The following is a 21,325-nucleotide window of genomic DNA, read 5'->3' as shown; positions in this document are numbered from 1 at the left end:
CATAACGGCAGTCCTTTAATACCTGCTCTATCTAAGGTTTGTAAAAGGTCCGTTAAACTATTTTGGGATATGTTATTTTTAACAGCCCATGTCTTCAATCCCTTACGAAGTTCCTCACTAACATCTTTGTCCTTTGTTTCTAAACAAAAGTCAACCTCGTCGTCATCAAACAAAAATCTGTCATTTTCCCTATTACTAATATATTCCAGTTCTTCATCAATATCTAAATTATCTAATGTTTCCCTACAACTATTTGCTACTTCACAGAATCTGTCAGATACTGCTGCCCTGCTTGTAGATGGTATATCATCGCTTTCTGAAATACTATTATCTTCATTCATTTTGCGAAACTTCGCAACTGTAGCCATAAAATTTGAATTATCCTTACTCAAAAGGTTCGAAAATTTTCTTTTGTACATTTTAAATTTTAAATATATATAGCAACAATAATGTAATATAATATGATTAACTTATAAGATAAGATAAGATAAATAATTGAGGAATGCACTGCGACCTTAGGTTTATTGTGCCCTCTCCTAACTCACAGGGACTCGCTTAGCCCCAGCATATTGATGAAGTCCAGTATTCTGCTGGGTGCTAGCGATGTGATCCCTATCCGGAAACATGGCTCCAAGAGCCTTCGACCTGCGCCTACAGACTGCAATGCAGTCGATTAACAGGTGCTCCGGGGTTTCAGGGTCCCTGTCGCAAAACCGACAGTTGGCGCAAGATGATAGGCCCATGTTAGCTAAATGCATTTTCAGCTTGCAGTGGCCGGTATAAAATGCAACCAGGATCCTGAGTTTGTTTCTTGAGATGTTAATTAACGATTTGAACCTCTTCTGGTTATACCCCCGAACTAGCAGCTTGGCATGACGCATGCCGTTCGCACGCGGAACAGCTCCTGCACTGTGTGGGGACCCACCGCAATGAACGGTTCGGGCCCAACCATACTGGTGGAGGCTGCGGAGCGGGCTAGCTCATCAGCCAGTTCGTTGCCGGCTATGCCCCTGTGGCCGGGCACCCAGATTAGGTGCACCTGGTTCTTTGCAGCTAGATTGTTCAACCGTTCTCTGCACTCCTGCACCAATGGCGATTTGATCTCGTAGGAGGAGATCTCTTTTAGTGCCGCTTGACTATCGCTAAGTATAGCTATGCGCTCGTTGCGGTGGAGGTTTATCTCTATACACCGACTTATAGCCAGGACTTCAGCCTGAAAAATACTCGGAAAACTTTCCGTCGGAATGGAGAGCTTGGTACGCGGACCTACAATACCCGCACTTATTCCTTCCGACGTTTTTGAGCCGTCGGTGTACCACCTCATTGTGCTATCCCTTAGCATTTGCTCAAGAGTGGGGTCGTTCCACTCACTCTTGCAACCGAGGGTAACCTTAAACCTTTTCGTGAATTGAGTTGATTTAGTAATGCCGTCCTTTGGGAGGTGGGCAATAGGAATGTCGCCACTTATCCTCTGCATCATCTGGGACGAGATTATCTTGCCTTTGCTGCATCCCTCTGCTGTTATCTGCAGAAGTGAGTGCTTGGCTACTTGACCTATCATTATATGGAGCGGTGTAAGTTTCCACAGGACCTCCGGAGCTGCCGTCGGACAGGTTCGCATAGCGCCCGTCATGCAAACGCAGGCTAGTCGCTGAAGCTTCGATAGTTTGGTAACCACCGAAGCCTGCGACGCTACGGAGGATCTACGGAAACCGGAACGGACCCGGATTTTTATCCGGCCAAGGACTGTCAACTCGGCATAACTCTGCCGTTACAACAACAACAACAACGCTACGGAGGTCCAGGACACCGCCAGTATGTAATTATCGGTCGCACGATCATGGTGTACAACCACCTAACGATCTTTCGCTTACAGCCCCAGAATTTACCCGCCAGCCGTTTGCACACCATTAACGCTTTTGTTGCTTTGACCAGCGTTTGGTTCACATGCTGCTTCCACCGCAGGGTAGAATCCAGCGTAACACCCAGGTGTTTAACCTTGTTAGTCATCTCGATCTCTCTGCCCCCAAGTGTGAGGTTCCTCAAGCCGGCTAGGGACCTGCGCGTTGTGAAAGGGACTACGGTTGTCTTTGAGGGGTTGATGTTTAATTCCACTCCCCTGCACCACCCCTTTGCCAGATTTAGACCTCGTTGCACTAGGTCACAGAGAGTATCCTAAAATTTGCCTCTTGCTATTATCACAATGTCGTCCGCATACCCTTGGCAACGGATCCATTGTCAGTTAGGAATGCTAACAGTTCGTCCACGACAAGTCTCCATAGTAGGAGGCTCCCTGTGGACAGCCTCTTGTCGCACCCAGACGGATCTTTGTTTCACCTACCCTGGTCTCGGCGATCCAGGTGCGCAGTACGGCCTCTATCCACCGTGGCACCGATGCTGCCACATTTTTCTCTCCATCGCCCTGGCTACACTCTTATGAGTTGTCGAAGGCACCATCGATGTCAAAGAAGGCAGATATCATCACCTCCCCTTTCTCCAGTGAGCTCTCTATCTCCGAGGTCAACTGGTACAGAGCCGTACTGGTGGGTCTTCCCGCTCTGTATGCATGCTGAGTAGCATGCACTCTTCAGCGCCGTCGACCTTATATTATGATCTATGATCTTTTCCATAGTCTTCAGTAGGAAGGAGGTTAGACTAATCGACCAGTAGGACTTGGCAAAGCAATAGTCCTTCCCTCCTACTTTGGGTATGAAGATCACATCAGCCGTTCTCCATGGGTCAGGGATGTACGCCATTGCAAGGCTCTCCTCAGCAGCCGAATAAGGTGAGGTAGCAGAGGCTGTTCACCCTGCTGCAAAAGCGCTGGGAAGATGCCATCCACCAGTGGATTGAATTTTTCGAACGAGGCCATTGCCCACTTGATCGAGTCCGCAGTGACTAATTGCCTAGCGGTTACTCAATCCAAGCGGGATGGCCTATGTTCTCTCACACGTAGACATTGGTCCAGCGGGATGGTCTCCGGGAAGTGACCACGCAGAAGCTCTGTCGCCCTGTCCTCCGCGCTTCTTTTGATGGCCGTGTTAGTCCTCCCACTAGCCAGAGCCTTGTGCAGCCGCGCCGCTTCTGGTGTTTAGGAGACCTTTTCAAAGAAACTGCTGAAGCTAGTTTGTTTTGCTGATCTAATCTCCTTATTGTAGAGGGTTAGGTAGCTCCTGTATTCTTCCCAGACCCCTGTACGTTTTGCCTTGTTGAATAGTCTACGTACCCTTTTCCTGAGGTCTGCAAGCTTCTTTGTCCACCAGGGACAGTTGCGCCTTACTGTGGGCAGCTACCGTTGTAAGCGTTAGTGATAGACCCGAGCAGTGCCAGCACTCTGCTATCTATTCCCCGGCCCGTAACGCTATCATCCGTCAGCCTCTCCCTATTTAGTTAATCCTGTAGCATTACCCTGAAGGCACTCTAGTTGGTCCTTCGAAGGTTGCGTCTTGGGGGAAGGTGAATGACCTCAACCTTCAGTGCGAACCTTACAATTCTGTGGCCGACAGGGAGGGTTCCGTTGAGACCCTCCACCTTGAGACCCATCCATTTGCATGCTCGTTGCTGAAGGTGATGTCCAGCACCTCCCTCCTGCTTATAGTTATAAAGGTGGGTTCGCAACCCACATTTTCAATAGCTAAATTACTACCTAATACATATTCTATTAGAGACTCACCCCTTGTGTTGCAGTCCGTGCTTCCCCATTCTACATGGTGAGCGTTCGCGTCGCATCCGATAATGTGGGGCAGCCTGTACTTCTTGCAGAACTCCACTAGCCTTACCACCACTTCAGGGGTGCTACTGCTGCCTCCCCTGGGAAGTAGGCTGATGCCAGGACGAAGTCTCTGCCTTCCCAGTCTCTGGCCTGTACCGCCACCAAGTCCTGCGTCAGGAACTCTGAAATACAGAAAAAGTCGACATTATTCCTGACTACTATGCATGCTCTTGGTCGCTCACTAGAGAGGTCCCAGATTACCTTGCTGTGTACCGTCTTGAGGCCTTTGACCTCACCTTTATAGACCCAAGGTTCTTGGATCAGCAAAGAGCTCAACTGATCCGGTGTGAACCTGCTCGTTATGACTGCCGAGGCTCCCGCCGCGTGATGCAGGTTCACTTGGGCAACTTCCATGTCGACGGCCATTAAAGTAGTGGCTCAAAGGGGGCATGTCCCCTCCGTCGTACGCGCTGCTGTCCTCATGGTCGCCTAGTCACTCGAGGAGTTCCTGTGTGGAGGGTAGACCGGCTTCCTGGGCAACCGGGGACGTCAGCTGTTGCGACTAGCTTAATGAGCTCAGCGCTCACGCCCGGTTGTTTTGCCACCTCGTCCACCTGCATCCTCTCCACCACATTGCTTGCCACCGTTGTGTCCTGTTTGGACCCGCTGCCGCTCGGCTGAATGGCAGCCTTCCCCGCTTCCTTTCGGCATAAGTCTTTTTACCGAAAGTCGTGTACCGTTGCAAAGTCGCGTTGGATTCAAATTACGCAATATCATAATAACTGTACCAACTTTGAGTTTCAAGTTATGTGGTGGAAATCCTTGTAATCCGAGAGTTCAAAAATTCCTTTGGATAATTTACTACATCATCGGGATTTGTTATGGAATCAACGGATTTGTATGTCAAAAAATTGCCAGCAATTTTTGATTGAATGGTGAAATTCTTTGCGGTAAGAATTGTTCGTTGACTTAATCAARCACAATTCTGATAATTCTCACTAACGTTTGGTAATTGAGAGTCTACAAATCGGCAAAAGTCGTTGGTAAGAGTAATTAGTCGAGATGTCGCATCAGCTATGACTTTTCCATTTCCAACAGCTAACAATTGTTTGGAAAATTGTGCAGCACTTTGATCATTTTGAAGTTGAACTATCATAATAGTGGTTAGCGATAATGTTTTTACGTTATTATGAAGGTGATGCCTTCAGCCAAAGCTTTGTCACATCTTGATCGAATAGTGGCCAAAATCAATGAAATGACAAATATTTTCCCTGTTCCTCCAGGTGCTTCCAGGAAGAATAGACCACCGGTATTGTTTTCCACCTCTTGAATTAATGTCTCGTATACTTGTTTTTGCTGTTCAGTCAGCAACGGCACATTTTGAACGAATTCGTGCAATGTATCAACATTGTACTGCAGCTCTCGATTTAATTCTTGGTTGAATGCATCGTGCATCGATCGATTTGGCGCAATCATTCCTACTTCAATCAGTAGCTTGTTTGCAATAGTCAAGCATTGATCCTCAATCAGAATCAATCCTTCATTGCAGATTTCATCGGTTATTTGGATGTCAGGATTATTCGTTTACATACATATGTCGTCTTTGTATTTGTTGCATAACTGAATTGGTTGTGAAGGAAAAAACGTGGTGATGATAATTGCGAACAGCACTTGTATTTGGTACGCATTTGATGAAACAACTGAATCCGCAAGTTTGACATGCTTATCGATATATTTGGCATTGGTAGCCATTCCAATAGCCTTAGTTTTCAAATGCGTAAATAATTTTGGTCCACGTACATTTACTAACAGCAGACGCAAATAAAAATATTCATCATTTCTAGGATGAACAGTATATATGCGACCTAGTGCATCAGTGGAAAACACCTGTGCTGTGGCCAATCTGGAACTGAGGTTCCTTGTTTGCGACGTTGGAATTCTTTGTTAATTGATTCCAAGTGTAATACTTGGGCATTTCAACCTACATCAGAGTCGCTGCGAATGGATCTGCTTCACACATTGCAAAGAAGCTAGTCAATGTTGTTGATGGTGGTCTCTCAGCTCGTTGTGCCGCTTTAGCCTCAGTGAAGTGAACTCTGTGGCCATTTTCCAAATGCACTGCTAAATGTACAACTGTGGGATATCTTTCATGAATTTGAAATGACAATAATCGCCAAAGTGCTTCATTAGTACTGACGTATCTGCCCATTTGGAAGTTGCTGATTTCCTCATTCTCATTTTCCGACACAATACCAAACACAGCCATGTCGCTGCCTTTTGTGACGTACTTGAACAAATATTTGATTGATTTGGCTGAATGACAACTCTCAACGTTTGCATGTGTTTCGCAAATTCGCGATAGCAGCGGGCGATATGATACAATGAATTCATTTCCTATCTCAATCTCTTGATTTTGAACTTTATCTTTGATAGTTCGACCATTACCTTCTTTTGAACGCCGACGATGAACTGGATATCCATCGTTCCCTGTGACTGCTTCAGCAAGTAGCGATCGCGGATATCGTTTTGTGCACTTTCCATCACCCATGCAAGGCGATAATGCATTTAACGCACCGCACGATCCATGCACCATCTGTGTCGTCACAATGTCGTGTAGATGGGGATCAGTGACTGGATCAGGAGTTTCAGCTGATATGATGTCATCCACTTCATTTAAATATAATTTGTTCAGCAACCAAATTACCAACCATTCCGCCAAGTGGTGACAACGTGTGTCACCGAAAACTCGATACTTAGTAAGCACTTCCATCATAACCTTGAGTTTTTGCTGAAATACTCTGGCGATTACGTCATGGCGATCTCTTGGTTTTTGGCCCGGTTTCTACTCACGTTCAATTTCCGTCCACTTCGGATTGCATGTGAACGTAATAAATAAATCCGCAGTTCCATAATTTCGCACGTTCTTCCGAGATAAGATGATTGGAGAATCGTCAGACGTCCAATATTCTGAACATCACCATCTGAATGAATAGTATCACGCATGTGTATATAGTCCTCAGATCGAATCTTTGCCTGATTGAATCGGATGAACGCTAAACGTTTTGTCTCGACTTTGACATTATTGTCGACAGCGAATTGCTGGAATAGCCGACGGCAATTCAGAATGACATTCTCCTCATGTGTACTAATCATTATACGATATGTATAGTTGTTGTTGTTGTTGTTGTTGTTGTAACGGCAGAAATTCGGCCGAGTTGACAGTCCTTGGCCGGATAAAAATCCGGGTCCGTTCCGGTTTTCGTAGACCCGACTGTCGTGGGAACGGACGATACGTATAATAATTTATTGCGCTTAGATCTTTATTCGTTGATACGCCTGAAAATGCAAAATTAAATGAATTGTTAATGGAAACCAATAATAGCAATAATTTGTGTGTGAATATTGTACCTGTAATTGGATCGACCATCTTCAACGTGATATTGCATCCGCTTTGCCCTTGCTAATAAATGATTGGATATTGTAACGCATCATACAAACGATTTCTCTCGTTTACAAGATGCACGATATTGCTTCTTCGCTGAACGACAATGTCTCGCGATTTACTKGAATCGCCAACAATAATTGCAGCAACATCATTAACGGTGGGTGCATTGAATCTTTGCACATGTTCACCTGTTGGGCTACAATCCGCTCTTATGTCAAATTTGTGCATATCCGATGGTATCAGGGTTGGGCATAGTGCACTAAAAAATAAATGCAATAAGGTTTCACTAGCACTACTTCTTCAGCTTCCCAATAAATAATTGGATATTGTAACGCATCGTACACGTTTACACGATGCATGATATTGCTTCTTTGCTGAACTACAGTGTCTCGCGATTTAGTTGGATCGCCAAAAATAGTTGCCGCAACATCATTCATGGTCATGGGTCCATTGAATCTTCGCACATGTTCACCTGAGTACAATCTGCTCTTATGAAAAATTTGTGCGTATCCGATGGCATTCGTTCCAATGCTGTTTTGAACATACTAACCACAGCATTATTAGCATGAAAAAATTTTTGCAACTGTTCAATAATTCATCTTTAACTGTTGTATTTCCTGTATATTGTACCGACCATTCAGCTGATCCACCATCGACGAAATTAATTGCAGAAATTGATGCGGTTCATCTGGTGTTGGCACCATTCTGATCGTGTGATGGTGTAGTGTGTGGTGTATATGTAGTTGTTATCTGTTGCAATTCCTCACGCGTTATCTTCTCAATCGGGCATTTTCTCTTATTCTATTTTGTTGTAACGGCAGAATTCTTCCCAGTTGACAGTCCTTGGCCGGATAAAAAGACCCGACTGTCGTGGGAACGGCTTATTATATTTTGTCTTTCTTCGCTTAAGATCTGTGAATACACTTGTTGCTGGCTTGCATGTCTTGTGCGGTGACCGATGTTCACACGTCGTCCTCTAGGCATTTTGGACTATGAACAGAGTGGTGTAACCTCAAATGCACGATCCATATAATTTACACAGTTCAACTTACCACCTCAAAGACAAATGCCTGCTGTTGAAATTGAATAAAAATTTGCACAATACTCGTGATTGATCTGATGGTATCCAATTGAAATGTTAGGAAACGAATTTTTTTTTTTATTTTTATTTTTATCACAGTGAACACAATACCGATTTGACACATGAAATTAACTGAGCAGAGAACAATGAGTAGCTGTAAAACAATGTATCACGCACCGGCACCATCAACTTAAAATATTGGTTTGTGGACATGCTATGTATCAGAGATGGCGAAATTTTTCCTGAATTTTCTTTGCTATAAACCTCACGTAGCCCGAGCCTTTCCAACGAATGCAAAACCGTGAAAATCGGTTCGTGCGTTCTGGAGTTATAGCGTCAGGAAGAAAAATCCGACTTATTTTTATATATTATATTATAGTAGATCATTGCTTGCGAGGTGAGATCAAATCCGAATAATTTTGTTAAAAAGAATAAGTGAGCAAAACTTTTATATACTCAATGTGGAAATACGTTGAAACTAATGTTCTGTTGCAATGACTTCTGTTTTGACTATTTTTTGTAATACTCATTGACTAATAACTATTACTTCCAGTAAACAGTGTGTGCCGTAATTGACCAGGAGCTTTAACCATATACCTGTTGTTTTACACAAATAATATTAATTTCCACTTCTGCAAAAATGACAGACTCAATGAAATTTGGTCCTGAATGGCTTCGTAACATGTCGGCGGATAACACAAGTTCTAGTCTATTGTCTAGTGGAAGCATTGCTGGTGGAGGTACTGTGATGTCCACTTCATCCAATTCAAACAACGGTGGTAATGGAAGTGGTCATCAATCATTTGAAATAACTTCAAGTGTTTCATCACCAGTAATTAGTCAATTTTCTTATGCTTTAGCTCCTCGAAATACATTTCCAGAATTCCGTTATGGCCGTGAAGAAATGCTGTCATTATTCGATAAAAACTATAACATGCCTGAAATACTACCCACGTTTAAGAAAATATTTGTTGAAAAGGTGCAGTTGCCACTGGCTCTTATACCAAGTACAGATGAGGAGCTACTGCCACAGGTTCCACCGGTTACAACAGTAAGTATTTATACATTAATTATTTATTTTTTATATCTTTGAGTAAAACCAGAGTAACCCATAGTGTGTTATTTTAAGAGTTTCTAATTTTTTAATTTAAACGTTTTTAATTCGTTAAATTTTTAATTCTGATAATGGTCGAAATGGTAGAACACGAAGTACGCAAAATATTTTATTTATTTATTTAAAGAGAAATAATTATAAATACTCGTTCCACTTATAGATATAACGCACTGGCTGCCAAGGCCTTCAGCTGCGAAAAATATTATGTCTTAAACAGTTTTTTTTTTTAAATTCTTATTTATAAGCTTGGACTGCAAATTAAAAATATTTTTTTATTTATGGGATTTTATTTTATAACTCCATATTTGGGGGCCTTTGGCTAGGACTGGACTTAATGGCAGCATGGATCAGTTTTTGTCAAAACTGCTTCTAGGTGTTACTCCAATGATGTAAAGTTTAACCTCAAACTTACCAATCCAAACAAGATGAGATCGCCGAAATAACAGTTTTTGGTTAAATAAAATCTGGTTCAAATCCGATAACGTATGAAGAAATGGCTATTATGGGGAATCTCATAGTGTTTGATAGTAGTGATGACCACAACTAGAATATATGTTAATCTTTAGCGTATGATTTATATAAAAAATAATTACCGTCCATTAGTAATGTTTTTAAATAAATCAATAGCGCTTCGTTTAATTTGATTTGGGGTTGGAATACGCGATTAGTAATAGTGATAGTATCTTTTTTTTTTCTATTGAACGTGGAAGGGGTTTATGTTCTTGATGTGATACTTGGTCATATTAGTCTAGATTTTCAATTATGTAAAATATAAGTGCTCTGCGGAAACTCCTTTGTTTCTGGCTGTAGCTTATGTAAATTTTTCATACGGTACTATGTTTGCTGTCTACATGATTTTTGATTCGACTGCTTGAGAATGTATAGAATGTCATTTTTAACTTTTCGTTTATTTATAACACGAGCATCTAATTATTTTTGTATCATAGCAACGAGCTTCATGGATGCAACGATCACCTGTTGGTTTCAATACCTCTACAAGAATCGGGGGAAGAGGGGGTTCTGTAGACCGTGGTAGGATGCGTGGTAAGCCAAATTATCATCAGTTATATCAACGACCTATACCTATGTTCGGCGAAGATGATCCACGGTCAATACCAGCGAAGGTAGTAACTTGTAGATAAACAAAAAAACTAAAAAAAATTAACATATTTTAAATTATGGGTTTTTATTTGAATAGACTGAACGCGGGTGGCCGGAACGTAATGGCGGAGGCGATTCTTTAAGCACAGGGGGCGGCAACATGTGTGGCATTAGCTCAAATTCAGATTGGAGTGGTACTCCAATTTCAAGTCCACGAAAAGAATTTTCTAGTCACCCAAGGAACTTGGAAAATTGGCGTCGTAATCGCATCGAGGATGGTTCGGGCGATGCTCCTAGCAGCGGGTTGAGCAGTACTGAAGGTTGGCGCGGTAATAGTGGCACAGGCAGTAATTTCGCAGTAACACATCGTTGGGGTATATAATAAATAAATCGTGTTTGAATTGAACCAGATATATTTGTAAACAATTAATAGGGCGTTCGGCAAGCTGGCGTGACGAAGATATGGCATCGGCTAATATTGACATGGGGTATAGCGGCAGCGGACACAATTTGACGATGCAACGTTCCTATTCTACCATAACTACTGTGAACGAACGTGGAGGCTATAATAGCAGTTCAGCAAAATCGCTACAGAATTCCTCAAACGGTTTTAGCAGCAACCAAGTTTCCGGTCGAACTTTCAACAACTTATCTGATTTAAATACACCAATACCACGCTCTTCTCAATGGAATAGTCATAGCGCAAGTATAGGTAACTCTTCAAGTGGAGAGGGAGAAGACAATTTGCCGGAATGGGCTATGGAAAACCCATTGGAAGGCGGTGGAACATTTGATTCAAGTGGAGCATTTCACGGTTCTGTGGACGATACTGAAAATGAAAGTTATGAGAAACCAAGCCGAAAAAAAAGTGATTCCAGTAGTGAAAGCTCTGCACGCAATAATGAAGGGAGTAGCGTGAGAGACGGGAGAGCAAAAGCATCTTTTGAAAACAAAAGCAATATGTCCGACTCTTCTGAACACTCACCTCCATGTACACCTGTAGAGAATTTAATAGAACTGCCTAATGAAAAATTCTCACAACCAAAATCGGAGACTATTGCACAAAAACCAAATACGACAAAACATGTTTCACCCAAAACGCAACAAAATTCAGACATGCGTAGTAGAGATGTAACACCTACAACAGTTACATCCTCCAATTCGTCTTTCTACAGCACTGATAATGCGGCTAATCAAATAAGTAGTGCCAGTGTTCATCGAGATCTGTCAGATCGGATGAGGGAGGTTACTGACAATATGATTGAAAAGTTAATTATGGAAGATGATACCATCGGTATTAGTGATAATAATAACCGAAATGAAATCAAACAGGATGTTCCACCCTTACCAGTGCAGGTCAGCGTAGCACCTCTCACTCCTGCAGCTAATAACTTATGTGCTCCTAATGTTTTTACAACAGTAGCTGCCGCCATGCTTAAGCAACCGCCGCAACAGCCGAACGAAGGTCCAGTCTCTATTTCTCCGACTTTAGCACCAGTCCTCACGGATGGTCTTCACAAGGGCATACAACTTTTTGGTGGAGGAATAGTAGTGGATCGTGCTACAATGCAGCACCACCACATGCAGCAGCAGCAGCAACTGGCAGCTACTGCAACAGCAAATACTTCGTCAGTTGGTCGTTCTTCTCATGGCATAAATTCTACAACATTAACAGCAGGACCATCTGACCTTTGGTATTATAGAGATCCTCAATCAAAAGTTCAAGGCCCATTTACAGCGATCGAAATGACGGAATGGTATCGAGCTGGCTACTTTAATGAGAATTTGTTTGTACGCCGATTTGGTGATACGCATTTTCGTTCTTTGGGGGAGTTGATAAAGATTTGTAATGACAATATGCCTTTTACTCACAGCCATCTCATACCAAATTTAGATAACATGCATTTAGCTAATCCTCCTGTAGTAGGGCAAGCCCAAAAACCCCAAACATCTGGAGATTATAATCTAAAGCAACAGACTCATCAGCAAACTGAACGACATCAACAACAACGCGATCAAATTAAAAGGAATTTAAGTCCTTCAGCTGATTTTTTAAGCGGAAATGTTAAAAACCTTATACCCGTTGACGTTTCCAATATGTACTTTCAGATGCTACGTCAACAAGAGGTATTGATATTTAATGAATTATCGGAAAATGAATGTTTCCAGCAACTTACACCTTCAGAGAAAGAGGATGTGGTACGACAAAAGCTGCAACTGTATGTGGAATATTTGCCTAATAGGTCTGGTTTAAGTAATTCATTAGCGGCTATGAATCATTCGGGGACGACAAACCAATTGTATGACATAATGGATGGTGCCAAAAAAGATCTAGTGTTTGGTGGCACTGTTACCGCAGGATATTCAAATCTTCCACAGCAGCCGCCACCGAACACATTTTTGGAACATGATGATTTTCTTCTGAATACACAACAGCACCCACAGTCAATTCAAACTGTATTTAATAATAATCCATTTGCAAATGTGTTGCCAAGTGTCGTGGAAAATAGTAGTTCTGGAAAAATAAATCGTGTAATTGAGGACCAAGCGGAAAATGAGTTACTTAATAATTTTAATATGAGAATGTTTTTACCTTCAAGTAATGGTGATCAACCTATGCTTCCAAATCCAAAACCTCAAGAGTTTATTGGCGCTAATAATGCTGGTTTTCTGAATGAAGCACAATTGTTAGTTGCCAGAAATTCTTTGGGTCAAAATAATTCTCTCGCCCATTCATGGCTATCATCGGTAGCTAATCGAGCTCCACATCAATCTCCCAATGAATGGCAAAATAATTTATTGATGGGAATCCCTATGACAGTTACGTCGGGTTGTAACACTAACACCCCCAATGCAAATAATATGACACAAGAAATTCAGCAACAGAGGGAACAACATTCGAAAAAAATAATTCCGGTATCTATGTGGGATTTGCCCACTTTGGCGCACACTCAAGGCGATCAGATAAAATCAGAGCAGCAAGTGAAATGCGAACACCCAAACTATGAAAATCATAAATCTTCAAATGTTCTTTCTATGATTCCTAGGCAAGATCATGCCAGCGCAAATGATGACCAGCCCCTTAAGTCCTCTACTACTAGTCTTGATAAACATACTGACACACCAACTGAAATTCATCAGCAGAACTCACCAATACTGACACTGCCAACAGCATCATCTGTGACAAAACTGCCAAAAGATGAAACTGTTGGTAAACACCATAATATTAGTACAAAACGTGCGATCAAGCAACAGCTAGTAACCAGTAAGAACTCAAAGGTGTCTGAGGATAGTGCTTGTAGCAAAAAAAATGAAGAGGATCGACGTCGAGACCAAGCAGAAGATAAGCGTCGGCAGAAGGAGGAAAAGAAACGCCAGCAAGCAGATGAGGAAAAACGCCGTCTACAACAATTAGATGATGAAAAGCGTCGACAAATGCTTGAAGAAAAGGAACGGCAACAGCAGATCCAAGCACAACGGCGACAAGCAATGCTAGGAAATAACGCCAACGTAAATATTTCTTCTGGCTTAGCTGAATCTGGGAATTCAAGTTCAAAACTTCCTAAAGAAAATCAGCGTATACATTCATCGGTTGCACCATGGTCCGCACAAAGCAATGCAGCTTCTTTAAAAGGTGGGCCATGTCTAGCTGAAATACAAAAAGCTGAAAGACGGGAACGCCAAATGGAACAGCGTCAAATGGAAATGTTTCTCAAGCGAGTTCGTGCTAGTGCTACCGCTGCTGTTGAAGCATTTGATTCTATGTTAAAATGGAACGCACCTGTAAGGGACGTTCCCGTTAAAAGTTTTGCCGAAATACAAGCAGAAGAAGCTAAGTGTTTAGCCAATGAAAAAAATATGTTGAAGCAGCGTCGCAAAGAACAGGAACAGCAGCAAGCTACAGCTGCCATGAGTCCAACAAGTAATGCGGGTGGAGGTAACACTAATATTTCGGCTATATGGTCAAGCACAAAAGTTTGGGGTTCAACAAGCACAACTGGTTTCTGGGAAGAACCTGTCAAATTTAGTGCTGCGGTTGCTGCTAATACTAATTCTGGTAGAGGGATTTCCTCTAGTTCTACGAACAATACTATAACTAAACAATCTTCAACCGTACAACAAAAACTATCACCATCCGCTTCTGCCGGTAACACAACCGTTGCTGTTAGTGGGCCATTTGCAAATCAACAACAAAATACAGTACGTAACTTACGTAAAAGCCAAACTGTGTCCATTATGCAAAGTGTTGGAACCCAAAATGACAACAAAAAATGTTCTAAGAACAATAACCAACAACCAAGTAACAATGCAGGAAAACCAGGTCCAAGTAATAAAACTCAATCACAAAAAGCTAGTGGAAATAATGCTGATGGTGGTATTTTGGCTGATAAAAGAGCCTTTACGAAAAATCCATCGAACAATGGGTCTAGCCGTGCCACCGCCCCTAACAATAAACGAGATGACTATGAGACCGAGTTTATTGCCTGGTGTACAAAAAGTCTGAACAACATGAATACAAAACTGGATGGTAAATATTGATTTATAATAAATTGTGTTCTTTATTCACTCAATTGCCTCTGTCAAATGTAATAATTTAGTTCGTAATGCGTTTGCGTTTGTTTACATAATTATTAATTCCTGCTTTAGAAATGCTTGACACCCATAAATATTTCAATGAAATTTAAGGTACGTTGCGTTTGCGTTGCCATGACCGAATAAATTGTATATATTCTACTTATCTTTAGTTCGATGGGTTGCCTCTTCGACTCGCTTCATTTTTGAATTCTTTCATTCTCACTAGACCTATTTTTTTGGGAGGAAACTAAAAAGTTAACTGGATTCGAAAGAATTTAACGGTAGAAATATCGTAACTTGTTCGAACGATTTTCATATAAATATCTCGGACTGTAGATTTTGGTGATGGAACGAAATAAGCTTAAGCTTGGAGTAGTAATACGTATGATTGTAATCGATTCAAGGTTTTAACAGATTGGAAGAGTATACAATTTTGGGTTACATCAGAACTTAGCACTCACTTGCCTACTTTAATATAAAACTTTACAGGTACTTGCAAATATATCTGCACCTGTGATTTTTGCAAATAGCGAAAATATGCAGTAGATAGAAAAAGTAAATTATCAAAGTGAAATATAAATCAGCGAAGTGAATAAAATTTAAAAGTTTATATTTTTCAAAAGTAACTTTTTTTTCTTTTTATTGAGACCATATTTCAAAGTATCTAATTAAAGTAATTTAAAAACAAAAGAGAAGTTCATTGCTTTTATAAAAGGAAAACTTCCACACATAAAGTAAATGGAATGTAGAAAAAAACAGTTATCAAATTGTTTAATATCCACAATGTTCATAATTACGTCTTGCTAGTTGGGCCAATCGTTATTTCATGAAGTTGACAAGCTTCAATAACTAATTTTGAGGAAAATTATTCCAAATGTTATAGATGCAGTTCTTCAAATCAACCAGGACTTAGGGTTTCTCCTCAGTTATTCGCATCTTAAGGATTGTCCAAGCTTTTTCAATTGGTGACAAGTCAGGGCTTTGAGGCGGCCATTTCCATACACTCACATTTTCATTTTGTAGATGTTCTGTGATGATTTTCGCAGTATTAATGGGCGCGTTGTCCTGTTGAAAAAGGATATTCGGTCCAATTAGTCGGTGATCTTCGGGGATAGCGTGCTGCTTTAAAATATTTAAATAAACTGCAGCAGTAACTTCTCCTTCCAGGATTACAATATTGCCAGAGCCATTCGCAGATAAGCATCCCCAAACCATTAAGCCCTTTTCCACCCACTTAACTGTGGGCAGACTGCACTTGTATAATAGTTCTCGCTCGGGTGCGCACCAACCGTAAACCATACAGTGGGAATAACGAAGACAAATCATCGATTCATCAGTTCCCAGCACTTTATGCCAAAAGTTTTAGGATTTTAATAATTGCTCTTTGCAATAGCTTGTCGTTTTTTTTTTTTACTCGCCTCATTTAGGTAGAGTAACTTCCTTGCAACGCACCTGTGAATATTGGTTTGGTGCAATCTGTTACGAACAGTGTGCACTGAGGGGGCATTGATGTCTTATTTTATAAGCTGTGCGCGAATTTTTCAAACTGATTTGAAGGGATCAAAATTGGAAATATCCAAAATTTATTTATTAAGTCTCCCGTTGTTATTTTTTGGCGCACTTGCTTCTTCTTCCTGATGACTCGATTTTCTTTGTTGTAGCCGTATTGCTACCTGGCTTTTATTAAATTTTTCAGTAATATAACGCTACATCTTTGTGCAAATTAATTATGGTTGAACATTCCTTATTCGTTAATTGTTTAAAATTCACCATGGTCAGATTTTTTTAATTTACCGTAAAAAATATTTTAAAAAATTGTATTAAAAAAGTTACCAATTTAATTTCAAAATTTATAAAATAAACAAATCTTGCACCTTTAACGCTTTTTTGTAATTTATTGTCATGTTTTAATATGAAAAACACTAATAACTGCACTTGATAACTTACTTTTTCCACGCTTTGTCACTGAGCATTTCTATAGAAGGCCACTGAAATTTCGTACCAGATAAGCGGCTAATTAACGCCTTTAGACATATTTTAGTTAAAATAATACGAACATGATCGTTTTGTTTTTTTGTCAATTAATATGGTTCTTTCAATTTAATATCCTCGTAGTTTTAATGTAAAATAATACAACATAATTTTAACTCATTATGAAACTTTTTGTTTTAGTGCCTACTTTTGTAACATTTTTACGAGACTTGGAATCACCATATGAAGTTAGAGACTATATACGAATGTATTTAGGTAAGTACATGTTTATTGCAAACTATATTCAGCATTCTAAATTCTGTTCATTATTTCCATTACACAAAATGTCTAAAAGCTGAATTTTGCCTAAATGTTTTTTTTTTTTTGCAAATTTTTCCGGAATGGTCCAACTATCAGAAAAGCTATTACTAACTAAAATGAACTTACTGTATAATAAAATCGTGTAATTTTAAAATACAAATAGGAGAAATTGAGAATTTATAGAAAACCCTCTTCAAATTCAGTGAAATTTTCAAAATACAATCTGCTTTACAATATTAAATAAATAAACTTTCTAGGTGAAAATAAAGAGTCTACCGACTTTGGGAAACAGTTTCTCGAACGCCGCAGCAAATATAAAAATTTGCAACGAGCACAGAACGCTCATAATGATGACATGTGTAAGCCAGCACCTGCCATAACACCATCTGGCAATGAGACTTCCGACAATAAGGTAAGATACGTATAGTCATGTCTTATTTAATGCTTTTGCCAACCTATGACGAGCAAGTATTGTAACAACTTACACAAATCATAATTTGTTGAAGCTATCTTTGATCCTTTTTTCTGCGCTTCGCAGGGAAAACAAAAGAAAGTTAAGAAGAATAAAATGACTAAACTGGATGCGCGCATTTTGGGCTTTTCCGTTACTGCTGCAGAAGGTCGCACGAATGTTGGAGATAGAGTATACGTAGATGCGCCATAAATGTAGAGCCCGGAAAAATGTTGAAACACTTCAAAACGCGCAAAGAATTTAGCTCTTGGATATTTTACCCCGAACTAAAACACCAGCTGAGAAACAAGGGCTTATCATATTTTGACGTAATAACTTATGAAATGAAACGAATAATCACATTTATTTGGTTTCCATTTCCAATCTTTGCATTAATATATTTTAAACTTTTAACTGATTTATGAGTTATACATATTTTGTTAAATAAATATTCTTTCCTTTCAAAATAACACAATTTAACATTTCGTTCAAAAAGATCCCTCTCCACACGTATCAAATTTAATAGATAGTTAACAAATTAAATTCTACGGTAATTAAACGAATCAAGAAACGAATATTTTAAAAATTTAAACCTTTTCATTTTATTTACGTGTGATATCAAGACAACCATATTATTATTATGAAATAATTATTTTTTCACCTTTTCTATGGAAAATATTTTTCTTCTTTGCCACTAGAACCGTGGCTCGGTGTGGGCTGAGAATACGAAACCTCACCAGTTGCCTCTATCTTTTGCGAGTTCACGCCAGTTGTACATCCCAAGTGCATACAGGTCGCTATGTATCTGCTCTTTCCATTGGATGCGTGGGCGCCCTTGCTTGCGTTGTCTACTAATGGGTCTGAAGTCGAAGAAACTTTCCGCTGGAGCATTATTTTCTATGCCATAGCCAGCGCATTCGACTATATCTATGTCGCCATATGGACCTGAACAGAAATCATGAGAGACTTATAGAGTGCAATTTTTGTTCGTCGAGGGATCTATTTCTGAATGGCTAACCGATCCCTAAGTTGCACCTGTTAGCAAGACTCCAGGCTTATGTTATTCGTGGAGTTTATGCTACATATAGAAATTTAAAGCTTTCAACAGCGACGTAGTTCCTAAGATACGAGGAATCTATGCATATGGCCTCCAGGTACTTTGTCTTGCATTGTTCACCACAAGACCAACCTCTTTCGCTTCTTTTTGTAGGCTTGAAAAAGTTGCGCTGAGGGCTTTTGTTAAGACCTAGGATGTCAATATCATCTGTGCACCGCAGTACCATTATACCCTTAGAGTAGATGGTGTTATTGTGGTTCAGGTGAGCGGCACGTATCGCTTTTTCAGGATTACGAGGTGTGTTCAAAAAGTATCGAGAATTTTTTTTTTTTTCAAAAATTATTTATTTGTTCATGAATACCTATTTTGTCCCCTTCAAAGTAATCCCCATGAGATATTATACACTTGTACCAACGGTTTTTCCAATCTTCGATGCACTTCAAAAAATAGTTTTTTTTTTATCTTCTTCAGCTCCTCCTTCGATGCCGTCTTTATCTCGTCAAGAGAAGCGTAACGTTGTCCTTTCATGAGCCTCTTCAGTTTAGGGAACAAGAAAAAGTCACAGGGGGCCAGATCTGGGGAATACGGTGACTGCGGCATCATTAGTGTGTTGTTTTTGGCCAAAAAGTCGCGCACAAGCAACGATGTGTGAGCAGGGGCGTTATCGTGGTGTAAAAGCCAATTTTTGTCACATCTTCTCGTCCTTCTGAAAACATTTTGTACCACCGTTAAACGTTGCTTTGGTCCAAGGTAGCTTCTCTGTATGCCACAGTCAACATTCGGAATGCATCCGCGCACTTAATTTCGTTTTTCACACAAAATTTGATACAGGTTCTTTGATCCATTTTTTTGAATAGGTAAAAATCGAAGACGATCCAAAACACGTGCAAGCAAAGCAGCTGTCAATGTCAATGTCAATGAACCCTAAAAATGGCCGAGCTTGTCGGCATAAGTGAGAGACATGAGTACCAACATAACGCCAACTCGAAATTCGAATATAATTAACCCGCGAAAATTCAAAATTCGCGATACTTTTTGAACACACCTCGTATATTGGAAAAGACACACGAGACAGAATTACCTTGTAACAACCTCTCGTTTGGTATCGAGCAGCTCTGTCGATCGCGTTGGTTAAGGGTCCTCTCCAAGATTTTACGCTTAAGTCTTTCATACAAAACCGTCGAAAGAACGACATTCGATAGCAAACGGATCACACTTTGTGTTCAATTCACAATCAAGGGTGTTGTGGAATCCAAGACAGAATTTCTTAACTGTCAGAATTGCAAACCAATTCTGATTTTCAATGGTGTCACAGAATCTGATTGGATTATTGTCTTTTCGAGCATACGCAAAACAAATATTCGAATCAGCTGTTTACTAATGTGACAAAACTTGCAAATGAACACTTTTAGAAGCAATCCTATTAAAATTTTGTATGAATTCCGAATTAAGGAAAGATTTTAAGAGATAGCATTCATTGAATTAATAAAGACGCATTTGTTTCGTTTTTTAATTTTTACGATTATTCTTAATTTGCGGACAGGACAGCAAAAAAAAAAAAACTAAAAGTCATATGGAATTGGGGCAAAGTTTATTATCTTTGGCATTAATTATCATCTATTAAAAAAAAACATAAAAAATTTAATTCGAACATATATTTAAAGTAAAATTTTTTTATAATAAAATAAGCCTTTTTTCTTTTTAATTTAAAAAAATTTATAATTTTACTCTTTTTCATAGTGTAATTTGAACATAACTTATTAAATAAAATGAATCTCTTTGAATTTTTTGTTTCCGATAGAAATCTCGATCTGCATCCTGCCCGCTCTGGCATAAGCACATGCGAGAAGCATCTGACAATTGCTTCCCAAAGGTAAAATGCAAATGATTTTGTATCAAAAACATGTGGGGATGATGTTTAAATAAATAACTATAAACCCTAGAAATTTCGCTTTAATCAATTATTTATTTCCCTCCCAAAAAGAACCTTAAAAAATCGATCTTTTAAGCCTCTAAAGCAGGCTCCCTCCTTAAACACCCGCAATTTTTCCAAAACTCAAAAAATAAGAGATACAAATTCTGTTTCGAATATCAAACCAATAATATCTGAATTCATTATACCTTCTGTTTTGTTTTTTTTTTTTTTTTTTTTTTTTTTTTTTTTTTTTTCCGACAACCGACATCAGATTCTACAACACCCCTGAATAGTTTTTAAGTTCCGCATTGTTTTAAATAAGTTTAATTAAGTTCAAATGTTAATTAAATATCGAAATGGGTCCGCCTTTGTTTTTTTTATTTGAGCTCTAGGGAAAGTGATGGGAATGATAAAATAGTGCGGAGAATCGTAGCAATCCTTTGGATTTCGAATACAAAGTAGGTATAAAAAAAAATTATGAAGCCTCATTAACAAAATTTTTGGCAGAGGAGAAAGGTGTAATCCTACAAAAGTGGCAAGATTTGCTAACGCTTGTGCGGCATTACATAACACCTGACAAAA

The 21,325-nt window shown here is 39.7% G+C and overlaps 1 protein-coding gene and 1 pseudogene across 4 annotated transcripts in view; one reads left to right on the top strand and one right to left on the bottom strand.

The window, feature by feature from the left end:
- Nucleotides 1–434, bottom strand: part of LOC108976171 — a 2,265-nt pseudogene extending 1,831 nt beyond the window's left edge.
- LOC108976173 (PERQ amino acid-rich with GYF domain-containing protein CG11148) overlaps nt 1–18,189 on the top strand; it is a 33,344-nt gene extending 15,155 nt beyond the window's left edge. For 2 of the 4 annotated variants that reach the window (XM_018945104.1, XM_018945105.1), the window contains exons 2-8: nt 8,792–9,289; nt 10,300–10,476; nt 10,551–10,827; nt 10,887–14,981; nt 17,201–17,275; nt 17,578–17,732; nt 17,859–18,189. In XM_018945104.1, coding sequence (XP_018800649.1) covers nt 8,879–9,289; nt 10,300–10,476; nt 10,551–10,827; nt 10,887–14,981; nt 17,201–17,275; nt 17,578–17,732; nt 17,859–17,984 — 5,316 coding nt within the window. In that variant the 5' untranslated portion in view covers nt 8,792–8,878 and the 3' untranslated portion in view covers nt 17,985–18,189. The remainder of the gene's footprint in view (nt 1–8,791; nt 9,290–10,299; nt 10,477–10,550; nt 10,828–10,886; nt 14,982–17,200; nt 17,276–17,577; nt 17,733–17,858) is intronic. The other 2 variants (XM_018945108.1, XM_018945106.1) reach the window with 2 other exon arrangements.
- Nucleotides 18,190–21,325: the final 3,136 nt, after the last annotated feature.

This window comes from Bactrocera latifrons, unplaced genomic scaffold (assembly GCF_001853355.1).
Source record: "Bactrocera latifrons isolate USDA-ARS-PBARC rearing strain unplaced genomic scaffold, ASM185335v1 scaffold_731, whole genome shotgun sequence".
Lineage (NCBI taxonomy): Eukaryota > Metazoa > Arthropoda > Insecta > Diptera > Tephritidae > Bactrocera > Bactrocera latifrons.
Note: the sequence above shows the minus strand (reverse complement) of the source record. Positions and strands in the feature narration are given on the sequence as shown.